We start from the raw sequence: 11,933 nt of genomic DNA on the forward strand, positions 1-11,933 counted from the left end.
AGTAGCAAAGCAATCTTATAAAGCCATTAACATGAGCAAAGCATTTAGCCAGACTCCTGGTGTACTGATTTGTTAGAGTTGATGTAACAAATCCTGTACCCAGGGCAGCTTGGACCACAGGCATTTATTGTCTCCGGGTCCCGGAGGCTGGGAGTCTGCACTCCAGGCGTGGGCAGGGCTGGTTCCTCCTGAGGCCTCCCTCCCTGGGCGTGTAGATGGCCATCTGCTCCCTGTGTCCTCACCTGGCCGTCCCTCTGCATGTCCCCATCCTACACCTCTTGCTGCAAGGACATGGATCCTATGGGATCAGGTCCACCCTAGTGACCTCAGACTTCCTTAGACAGACCCACACTGTCAACTCTTTCCTGGGTCCCCAGCCTGCCAGAGGATGTCAGATTCACCAGCGCCAGTCAGGGGAGCCAATTCCTTAAAATGCCTCTACCTCTGTATATTCTATTGCCTCTGTTTCTCTGGAGAAGCCCAGCTGATAAAACTTGGAATTACCTACCATTGTCTCTCATCTTTCACGCCTGGTTGTAAATAGGCCAAGGTCTTTTCTGAGCTTATTATTATTACTATGATTATTACTATTTTGGTAATACTTTGGCCTGGGCAGCGAATAGCACCTACTTATGCTACTCACGCTCCATATTAAAACGGACGAAGGGCTTGTTACACGAGAAGATGAGCAGGCTTCCTGCCATGGGATGTATGGACCCCTTTTGCCATCCATCGTTTCTTCTGTGATAATGCTGCCTAGAAACAGCTCCAAACCTCGGGCTCCGTGGCTGCTGGCTCCAGGCTGCCCTCCGACGCGCGTCTTCTCTTACTGGGCTCAGGGAGCAGCAACTCCCTGGATGTGCAGGTGTCCCAGGAAGGGCAGGAGGGAACGAACGACTGGCAGTAGCTCACTGCACCTGAAGCTCTTGCTCCAGAAATGAGGTCCCATCCCTTCCACTCACCTGCCATCAGCCAGTGGGACACACAAACTGGCGGAGGCTTATGACAGGGGGTAACGATCTTCCCATCCCCCACTCAGTTCCTGAGCCGGAGGCCACAAGTCCAAGGTCAGGTGTCACAGGACCATGCTCCCTCCTCCGAAGGCTTTGGGGCAAATCTCTTCCTGCCTTTTCCAGCTCCGGGGCCTCAGGTGTCTCCTGGCTTGTGGCCACATCACCCCAGTCTCTACCTGCATGTTCACCTCCTTCTCATTGTGCGTCCACACCCCCTCTGCCTTCCTTCTACAACAGATGAGTGATTTGGGCCTAGGATAATCCAGGAGAAGCTCCTCCTCTCAGGATGCTGGATTTCCTCTCTTCCCCCACACAGATTAATAGTCACAGGCTCTGGGATGAGGAAGAGATTATGTTGCTGAGTGGCAGTGTTAAGAGCCAGCCACACACTGCCACACCCAAGGTCAGCGCAGCAGGTGGCTGGGGGTGAGGCCTGGGGCTCTCCACAAGGGGACATTTGCTGAACTTCAAGCAGCACACAGAGATTTAGTGCAGGGCAAACCCACCTCCTCTTAGGGAGCCGAAACGAAGCAAACAGCACATTGGTGACCTTTCTTAAACTTGTATTGGTAAATGGAGTGACCCTGATGGGAAAGCTGTCCAGGTGGCCCAGCTGGCTCTGCCACAGAGAATGGCCACAGAAGAAAGGAATATTACCATTGGTGGTGGCTCCAAAGAACATGTGTCCTTACCCATTGTTGGTTGTGGAAACCGCAGAGGACCAGCCATGATCAGAGGACTCTATAGATCGGTCTGTGTGCATAGGAGGGACACACACCTGTGTCACCCTGAGGAGAGAACAGTGGACAAGAAGAGCAGACAACACTTACTCCCTGCCCTGTCCCCCATGGCCACTGCCAGGCCTGTGCCCAGCTCACCCAGCTCTTCAATGATGGCCAATACTAATTTCCACCAAGAGCAAAACAAGCCCTGTGGAGTGTGGTTGCATTCACACCCTGAATGCAAAAACCAAAACCAAAATAGCCAAATTCATGTGGTTTTTTTTTGTTTGTTTTTTGTTTTTTTTAAAGATTGTACTTATTTACAAGAGACACACAGAGAGAGGCAGAGGGAGAAGCAGCTCCCCACAGGGAGCCCGATGTGGGACTTGATCCCAGAATCCTGGGATCACCCTGAGCCTAAGGCAGATGCTTAGCCACTGAACCACCCAGGCGTCCCACCAAAATCATGTTTTGAGTAAAAAACAACAAAAAAACCCATCCTAAATCCAATGTGTTTGGCAAGGTTACTAAACATTTCTCCAGGCCTCAGAGGACATTGCGTGTCCCACTGGTTTAAGTCAGTTGTGACCCCATCTACATGGAGATGGCGTCACACCCCACAGGCTTGGGGCTCAGTCTCCTAAGAGCACCTCCATCTGCCCCCCATCAGCCGTCAACGGCAAGTCCAGGCCCAGGGGTAAGTAGAATGTTCAGTTTCTACAAAGAGGAAATAAGGTTGTGTTACATTTTTACATATTTTGTTTGACATATTTGGCTATTTGGTTCTTAAGCACACCCACCGGGACCCGCACGTACCCCGGTATGCAGGGAGGACGGAAACAACGTGGCCGGTGATGGGAGGCGCCCCGAGTGGAGGGCAGGGGCGAGGGGAGAGCCCGCAGCTCCGGGGTCATCGCACGCCACACCGCTGCAGGCCAGAGCCAAGGCCCGGGTGGGCTGCCAGGGCGCAGAACACGGCAGGTGCCCCAGATTCTTAGCCAGGGCAGTAGTGGGGAGGCGGGGTGCCACGGGAGCCCCTCGGTCGCCCTAGGAGCTTGCGGGGCAGTGGCTTGCATTCTGGGTCCCCGATTTCCTTGCCTTGGTGACTCCTTCCCAAGCACACCTGGAGTTGGCCGTTCGCAGCCCCTGGGCGGTTTCCGGGCAGGGACCTGACAGCTAGAGCTGCTCCAGCCAGGCATGCACGGGCCTGTGAAGACGGCAGGTCACAGTGTCAGCCAAGTGTCAATCACGTGGACGCACACCTCGAGTCCTGCACACTGGTACGGTCGCTTGCCCGGCAGCACCTCTGTGAATGCACAGCTGTCCTTGGGCATCAGGGTGGATTGGGCTTGTCTTGCCGTGTGTGTGTGTGTGTGGGGGGTAGGGGGTGGAATTGAGAGTCCCGCATAGCATCCCTCACCATGAGGGGTGGGGAGCAGAGCGGTGCCATGGGGAGCAGCCTGTCAGGCTTGCCTGCATAAGGGGGCCTCCAACTGCCCGATGGAGGGCATGCTGGAGGCTGATGCGCCCTCCAAGGTCATGATAGGCCTTGGCCGGGAGGGGCTCATAGGCCCATCAAGCCCAAACCGGGTGGTTTATTAAATCCATTTAAGACTCAGGGCAGGAGCAAGGTGGAAGAGATGGGGTGAGCTGCCAAATAGGACAGGGCTCTCTGTGGAGGAGATCCCATGCACACCTGTGTCCAGTCCCCCCAGCTGCCTCAAGCCTTCCTGCTGACGGTGGGGCCTCCCATGCATGTTTGAGTCCAGTCTCCACCCCAGAATGACCTCCTCATCTCAAGATCCTTTAGTTAGCCCACATACAATCACACTCACAAGTTCTAGGCATTAGGACAGGGCCATGTGTATTTGGGGTGGGGAGCACATTGCAGGTGGGAGCCAGAACTAGGATGTCTCCAGTGACCCGGAGAGGATCTGCACCCCGACACTCCCGATTTGCTGATGGTCTCCTGGTGGGCGTCCCTGGCTAGGGGAGGACCAGGAGGTGCTGCTGTGGGGGTGTGCCTGGGATGCAAGGGGCAGCCTGGCACTGGGAGAAAGGAGAGCTCTCAGGTGGAGTGGAGACATGGCTGCCATGGACCACATCAGGCCCCACTGATGGGCCGGCTGGAAGGAGAGCAGGAGGACAGAGGAAGCCTCTTGTTGCAGCACAGGACCTGTGTGCACCACAGCGTGGCTCTCACGGCTGCCCCATGTGGAGGTTTCCCCATCAGGGGACCTATGAGCCCCAGCATGGGGCATGAATCCTGGTGTGCAGGCTGACCCTCAGCGGTCCTGGGGACTTTTTTTCCCCCGGAAGGTGTAAGGAAGCCTGAATTGTCCTTGGAGAGACACTATATGTCAGAAGAAACAAGGTGCCCAGCCGCGGGAAGGAGGCCCCCAGACCAGTGCCTTCCCGGCTGACTCCACACTGACCCACCAGGTTAATCCACCACCCCCCACCTTCCAGCTGCCCCCCTAGGTCATCCCCCTCAGTGAACCCCCCCCCAGCTGATCCCCAATACCCACGAGCCAGCTTCCAGCATGGTCGGCAGCCACCAGCTTTCCTGGGGAGGCTGGCTCCAACCACTGACCCTGAGACCCAGCACTTGGAACATTTTGGGCTGATCCATCATCCCTCAGGAGGAAACAGTCAAGACAGAACCCCAGAAGGGCTGCCCCCTCTGGGGCAAGCTGAGGACAGGGCAGTGGGTAAGAGAGGGTGTCCTGGAGGCCTGGGGGCAGTGTTGACAAGGAGGGGTGATCACAGTGCCAGGATGCTGAGTCCCCAGAGAGCACTGCAGCCAAGCCACCTGTGGGGAGGGAAGTGGGCACAGGGCGGGGGTTGGGGGGAGTGGGATTTTAAAGCTTTTGCTGGGCGGGCATGGGAGAAAAGCAGAGCCTTGGTGAGGCTTGGTCAGAAATGCAGGGAAACAGACCCTGCTGGGAGCACGAGGTCAATTGTGATGACCAGGCCTAGGAACTCCAGGCGACAGAGCGCCTCAGCGCAGCCCACACCTGACAGCCCTCAAGCTGGCTGGCCGGGTCCTCCTCAAGGCGTGTTCCCTAACGGCCTAATTCAGGGTCTAAGCGAACACAGGGGTTCAGGGAGTCCTTTATGCTTGCCCACTTGGGAGATTTATTTTTTATTTTTATTTTTATTTTATTTATTTATTCATGAGAGACACAGAAAGAGAGAGGCAAAGACACAGGCAGATGGAGAAGCAGATTCCCCAGGGGGAGCCTGATGCGGACTCAGTCCCAGGACCCCGGGGATCATGACCTGAGCTTTATGGTATCATAAAGGTATGACTTTATTGACTGAGCCCACCAGGTGCCCCACTTGGGAAATTCTTAAACATGTTGGTAAAAAGATGAGACTGAACGGAGCAAGGAGGAGAGAGCAAATGTTGGGCTGGGGCAGGGTACAGACCCAGGCCCAGGGCAGGAGCCAGTCAGAGTGGCGGAGAGTTCTGGAAGCTGGGACCACTTTCCAGGCAATGGGCCTGGGTGGTTCTGCATTCTTGCTGTGGGGCTTTGTACCTGTTTGGCTCACCTCTCACAGGGATAGGGGCAGAACAGTGGCAATAATCCCAGGATAGGGGAGGGAGTGTGTCCTGCCACAGCAGTGTGCCCCCCTCCTCGCCCAGCCCCTGACAACTGAGGGAGCTGCCTCCACCTCTGTGGAGCTGCCCATTCCAGCTGTTTCTTATAAGGGGAGTCACCCCTACATGGCCTCTTTGTCAGGTTGTCTCACCGACGCATTTCTCAGGCTCAAACATGGCTGACGGGCACTCTGTTTGGACAGACCACACGTTTGTGTGTCCACCTGCGGGGACATCGGGGCTGCTCCCACCTTTGGGATGCATGGCATCGTGCTGCTCAGACTGTGACTGGCCCCTGCGTACACTCGGGGGGTAGACTTGCTGGGCCAGGTGGCACCTTCCCACTGAAGCCAGGGTCTGCTGGCCTTTGTCCCACAGTGGTGGGCTGGCTCTGATGTTTCTTCACCTTTCTGAACCAGGTAACTTCTGACAGATGATGAGATGGCAGGCCAGAGCTGTCCAGTGGAACCTTCCCAGTGGCGGAGCTGTTCTGTACCCATGCCGTACCACGTACTGTCAGCTGGCCACCTGTGGCGACGGCGGCTGAAAACCTGTGTCCCTGCCTTCAGTGCTTAATCATGGAAAACCTAATGTCCCTTGGTGTTTGGTGCTCTGTATGGGGAACAGCTCAGCTGTGGAGACAACAAACGAAGCTGCCTCTGAGGGCAGTGTCAGCCACCTCCCTGTCCCCCTCTCAGAGTCTCACTTGAGGAATGAGGGAATTGGGAGCTCTGCGGAGATACCCTAGCATCCCAAAGCCCCCTGCACCCTGGAAAGTGTTTCTTAAACACCACTGTGGGGGGTGAAGACATTCAATGACCTACATCAATACTGATGCTTAGACACAAATGTGGGCCGGAGTTGAAGACTGTCACTGGGAACCTAATGGCCAGCTTGATTTCCAGAGGCTCCATGGTCTCCTGGACAGTCCTTGTGGCTGCACAGAGATGGGGCTTGCTGGGTTGTACGCTCTGGACCTACCTCACTGTGGGGAGTCCTGTGCTCGGGTCCACGCCGACAGAGCATGCGTGCACATCCCTGGTGTGAACTACTTTCACAGCACTAGGATATTTTTTTAGGCCCAGCAGATGTGCGGTTAGCCCCAGATGGTGTCTGGGGAGCCCTGGTTTGAGTAGACCTAATTTTAGTAAGTCAAATACAAATTACATAATATTCCTGAATTCACTTACTGGCCTCTCTTTATTGCTATAAAATTAACAAAAACAATGACATTGATAACAGGAATAACAAACAGTTATCAGGCCTTTTCTGTGGCATTGTTTTAAAGGAATTATCACGAATCAAACACTTAACCCCTCCTGCCCCATGAGGTGGGTGCTAATTCTCCAGACTTTGCCAGGACCCTGGGGACTGTCCCACTCCCCCTTTATTGCAGAATGTAGAGCTCATGAACAGGCGTCCTCCTAAATAGCCACACGTGTATTACATAATCCGATCCTCAGTGTTGACTTTCCACGCACTAAATTCACAAACCTAGTTTTCCTGACCAAACTCAATGGACAAAATTATCTTACTCTGATTTTAGCCATCCATCGGGTTAAGGGATTCGGATTTACGTGTGACCAACCCAGATTGAACAACTGAATGGCTTTGAACATTTTACTTACATTAAGATTTAAAAGTCTACGCTTTTTAAAAATAGGATTTTTCATAAAATGCTGCAAATGGTTTTCGAACACAAACCCTTTGCAAGACATTCACGCCCAGATTAGATCATAAACTCGGATGGACCTCATGTTTCTAGTTTGCAATGTCCACTGGCTGTCAAGCATCCTTATGTTTGAAAGTGTAAATGGTTAAGGTTTATGTAGGGCCCCCCCAAAAGCAGATGCTCTGCATAAACTGCCCATCTGCAACACAGGTGAGCCCGCGTGGGAAGCGGACAGCCTGCATTGAAGTCTACAGGGGCCAGAGGACCACTCTAGGCATCCATCCAGAGGCAGTGATCTCCAGCCATGGCTGACCCTTCCGGAAACTACCCGGGGCGCGGGGGAGGGAGGAGGCTGGGTGGAAGGCCAAGGCCGCCCACGTGTCCCGCGCAAACCCGCACAGGCGCCCACCAGGTGCGCGAGCGCACCCAGGTCTTGCCCAGCTTCCCCGTGCGCCTCGCAGCAGGCGGCGGCGCCTGGACAGGCTCAGGCTGCGTGCTCAGTGCGGCTCTTTTGCGGAGACTGTGGGTGGCTCTTAAAAGAGCCTTTGGTGTCACGGGGCCCCCGGGGCGCACAGCCGTGGCCGGCCCGCCTCTGCGGCCTCACTTGCTCTTGGCCTTGTGGTGGCTCTCGGTCTTCTTGGGCAGCAGCACGGCCTGGATGTTGGGCAGGACGCCGCCCTGCGCGATGGTCACGCGGCCCAGCAGCTTGTTGAGCTCCTCGTCGTTGCGGATGGCCAGCTGCAGGTGGCGCGGGATGATGCGCGTCTTCTTGTTGTCGCGGGCCGCGTTGCCCGCCAGCTCCAGGATCTCGGCCGTCAGGTACTCCAGCACGGCCGCCAGGTACACCGGCGCGCCCGCCCCGACCCGCTCCGAGTAGTTGCCCTTGCGGAGCAGGCGGTGCACGCGACCCACCGGGAACTGCAGCCCCGCCCGCGACGAGCGGGACTTGGCCTTGGCGCGCGCCTTGCCACCCTGCTTGCCTCGGCCAGACATCTCCGCGAGGGGCACGAAGAGAGAGGGAACCGGGAGAGAACGCCCACAGAAACCGCCCTGCCCGGCCCGCCGAGCGCTTATATATGGTCCGGGGGTAGTGGAGCGGGCTTCGTCCCATTGGACAGCGCCGGTCACCAATCAGAAGCGCAGGCCGCCATCCCCTGATTTGCATGCGCCTGTTCCGGGGATGACGTTGAGCAGCATCCAAGCCTATCAGGAACGAGCAGCTTTGGATCCTTCATTTGCATACAGGATGTATAAATGCCGGCTGCACACCTCTGCTCGTTTTGTTCGGAGAGGTTTGCGACCATGCCTGATCCGTCTAAGTCGGCCCCCGCGCCCAAGAAAGGCTCCAAGAAGGCCGTCACCAAGGCGCAGAAGAAGGACGGCAAGAAGCGCAAGCGCAGCCGCAAGGAGAGCTACTCCATCTACGTGTACAAGGTGCTGAAGCAGGTGCACCCCGACACCGGCATCTCGTCCAAGGCCATGGGCATCATGAACTCGTTCGTCAACGACATCTTCGAGCGCATCGCCAGCGAGGCCTCCCGCCTGGCGCATTACAACAAGCGCTCGACCATCACGTCCCGCGAGGTGCAGACGGCCGTGCGCCTGCTGCTGCCCGGCGAGCTGGCCAAGCACGCGGTGTCCGAGGGCACCAAGGCCGTCACCAAGTACACCAGCTCCAAGTGAGGCGCACCGGCCACCCCGGAACACAAAGGCTCTTTTCAGAGCCACCCACACAATCGGAAAAAGGGTTTCGAACACGGTGAAGGGTTGTCCTGTGAACTCGTTCGGTTCCGGGACCCCAGGTGGTTCTCCTGGGTATGTGCGCGCGCCTGGGTGTCTGAGAACGGGATTAGGGGGTGCGGATCTGCGCTCACAGAGGTGTGCGGTGTTAGCAGGCCACCCCCCCCCAGTGGCCAGGGCTGTTGACGCACCGCCAGTCCAAGCGGGCGTCTCGCGCTCCACGTCCCTTGCTGACCTCCGAGTGCGCCTGCGCGCGGGAACCCCGGCCCCCCGCCCTGGCCTGTTCGCGCGTGGACCGCCTGAGGCTCTCGCTTGCCTGCGCATGCAGTGCGCCCGTGGGGGAGGGGCGCGGGTCACCTTTCTCAGGGGGACATCTTGCCAGTTCCCCCTCCCACCTGCCACGTTCCTGAGGAATGAAACCCGGAGGTGAGAACTTGGTCGCTGCGCAGCCCCGGGAGGCGGGGAAGGGGGCGGGGGGCGGGACCTGCATCCGCCGAGACCCGCGTCCCCTCCCCCGGACCAGAGATCTCCGTCCTCACGCAGTGAACATTTCCCCGAGGATATGTTAGTGGCTGGATCGTGCAACTGGCAAAATATAATCCGAAAGCGAGATGGAAGCGTTCCCTGAGTAGGAGGCAGATGTGCTAAGCCGACCCCTGCTGCGGCAGCTTTAGACTAAATGGGGCCGGGGGTAAGTCGGTTCTAGAGGAAAATTATTCCTTCTGTAATTCCTCTCATTCTGGGAGGGGGGAGGGAGCCCTCTCCTGTATCAGCCACATTGTTATTTTCTGGGAAGCGTTAGTGACGCAGAATTCTCTCTCTCTCTTTCTTTAAAGATTTTATTTATTTATTCATGAGAGACAGAGAGAGGCAGAGACAGGCAAAGGGAGAAGCAGGCTCCATGCACCGGGAGCCCGACGTGGGATTCGATCCTGAGTCTCCAGGATCACGCCCTGGGCTGAGGTCAGCGCTAAGCCGCTGAGCCACCCGGGCTGCCACCCTCTCTGAAAGAATTTACGGCATTTATTTGGAAAGTGTCGCCTTGCCTTTGGCGCGAAGAGTCTTCAATTGGGAAAGGACGTCGCTTTGCCTTTTCCTTTGGTTTTGTTACGTGTAAGTCAGCGGTTTGCTATCAATCACTGTCTTGAGCCGTTCTGAGACTCATGTATTGAGAGGCCATGTCCTCGTCCCAAGCGGGGGACAGAGCTCAATGAAAAAGGATAAATCCTCTCTCTGAAGGAAGCCGGTTGGGTGGTCGATGCCAGGCTAGGCAGGAGGTCTGGGCGGGAATGTCCCACCGAGCCCTCCCCATCGAGCCCTCCTTCCTTCGCCCAGCGGCTGGAAGCCCAGCCACCCATTCCTTTTCCCACCTGAGTCCAGTCTAAAGGGATGTAAAACCTCACACATTTTTCATCTAAAATATTTTTATCCTTAGTTCTGATAGTTACAAGGACGCAAATCCCAACAGGATGTTTTAAGAAAGCAAAATGGCCCACAACAATTTTTAAAGAGAATTTGGAATATTTTAAAAGTTCTTGATCTTTTATACATTTTCAAAGTCCTTTTTATTGAGAGGTGGTTGACACACGATCACATCAATCTTTTCAAGGTGTATATTGTAATAGCAATTTGATACCATAATCAATTCATAAAACATGATCAGATTTCCTCATTAACAGTGAGATGGTGTAGATGACCCTTTTTTTCTCTCGGAACTCATTCTCATTGCACTTGTCTCAGAATTTCACCCAAATGTAAGATATATTTTAACAGTGTCTTATCTACTACTTATCAAAAAAATTACAAAAATGTATGTAAATTGAAATTTAAAAATACTTGTAGGGGGGCAAAAAGTGTTTAAAAAATCATCTGAACAGTATGCGATCATGAAAACATACGTTTTGGTAGGTAGCAAAGATAGACAATTTTAAGTAATTGTCAATTAGAATTTTAGGGAGACCTAGGTCTTCAGTGAGATTGATGGTGGTTCTCTACCCTACTGGCTGTTTATGCATCCATGGGCACGGATGGTATTGTTATGATTACAGTGATAGCGGTGTGCATCATTGCTTTCCCTTTATTTTCTTTTTTAGATACATGCTCTGAAACAATATTTACCAAAAAGAAAAGCAAAACCAAACCCAAACAAACCCATAGATACGGAAATTTTGGCATGGGTATTTTACTCAATTCTTTCCTTTCTAGTTATAATCCCCAAATTTGGAAACAGTGATGTATCATCAAAATCAACGCCTTGAATCCTAAGAGATGTCTAATTCATATGGAACACCACAGAATCCAGTCTTCCACTTTGAAGCAGGGGCCTCCTGATGGGCCTGAGCCCCTAGCCTTGTACCCAGGTTGATCAGGAGTCAGTCTCTTCATGAGCACTTCTGGTTACAGGAATGTAGTCTCCCAGAGCCACCTAATTCTCTGCCTGGCTTAATTTCACTACAATGAGACTGGTCTCCAGCAATGTGTGACTGTGCTAGCAGTAGGCAACAATACTGTTTATTTAGTTCCAAAAATGAAATCAAGAAGCAAAATAAAGAGTTCCCAAATACAATAGTATGAACATGTTTCATTGTGGATGAAGCAAAATGTTAATTTCTCAGTCCTTTGGCTGTTCTGGCACACAGAGGTAAAAAAATAAAAATAAAGACTGCCTCTGTTTACAGTATGGTGGAGGCTGCAGAGGCAGCCAGCAGCAGCCCCAGGCGCAGAACGGACCTGGCTGGCCCTCTCCGACCAAGGAACCCATTCAGGGAGATGCAGGATGACACAGTCTCTGCTGTTGAGAATTTATCATCAGGAAGATGGAAGGACACCGAATGCTGAGCCCACCTCTGTAAATCTGCTGCGACAGGGACACGTGATTTACGATTGGCTGGAGGCTGCTGAAGGGGTGTGCTGCGCACTGGCAGTGCACAGGCTTGGAGAGTGAGGACCCAACACAGCTGCAGAAACCTCTGGGTTTGAGATAACGGGGAATCGCTCAGATCTGGAAGCCCTGAGGGATTTTGCAGGGATCCCATGTGAGCCTCTCCCCACCTCAGCTAAAAATCTCAAGTCAAATTTGCTAACTGCTCTGCGGTAAACCAAAGATGCAGAGGGAGGGGCTGTCCCTTTCATAAAAGCTACACAAGCAAAGAAAGAACTGACTATAAGTGGTGAAATGTTTT

At 54.1% G+C, this 11,933-nt stretch overlaps 2 protein-coding genes across 2 annotated transcripts; one reads left to right on the forward strand and one right to left on the reverse strand.

Annotated features, from left to right (window-relative positions):
• Window positions 1-7,596: 7,596 nt before the first annotated feature.
• Window positions 7,597-8,004, reverse strand: LOC121475115 (histone H2A type 3). The gene has a single exon (XM_041728250.1). The coding sequence runs from the start codon at window positions 8,002-8,004 to the stop codon at window positions 7,612-7,614; it is 393 nt and encodes a 130-aa protein (XP_041584184.1). The 3' UTR covers window positions 7,597-7,611.
• A 296-nt stretch (window positions 8,005-8,300) lies between these two features.
• Window positions 8,301-8,800, forward strand: LOC121475117 (histone H2B type 3-B). The gene has a single exon (XM_041728251.1). It carries the CDS (start codon window positions 8,314-8,316, stop codon window positions 8,692-8,694), a length of 381 nt encoding a protein of 126 aa, XP_041584185.1. The 5' UTR covers window positions 8,301-8,313; the 3' UTR covers window positions 8,695-8,800.
• The last annotated feature ends 3,133 nt before the right edge of the window (window positions 8,801-11,933 follow it).

This window comes from Vulpes lagopus, chromosome 13, assembly GCF_018345385.1.
Source record: "Vulpes lagopus strain Blue_001 chromosome 13, ASM1834538v1, whole genome shotgun sequence".
Classification (NCBI taxonomy): Eukaryota; Metazoa; Chordata; class Mammalia; order Carnivora; family Canidae; genus Vulpes; species Vulpes lagopus.

Coding starts and splice junctions, on each gene's coding strand:
- LOC121475117 (XM_041728251.1), top strand. CDS start 8,314: ATGCCTGATCCGTCTAAGTCGGCCCCCGCGCCCAAGAAAGGCTCCAAG.
- LOC121475115 (XM_041728250.1), bottom strand. CDS start 8,004: ATGTCTGGCCGAGGCAAGCAGGGTGGCAAGGCGCGCGCCAAGGCCAAG.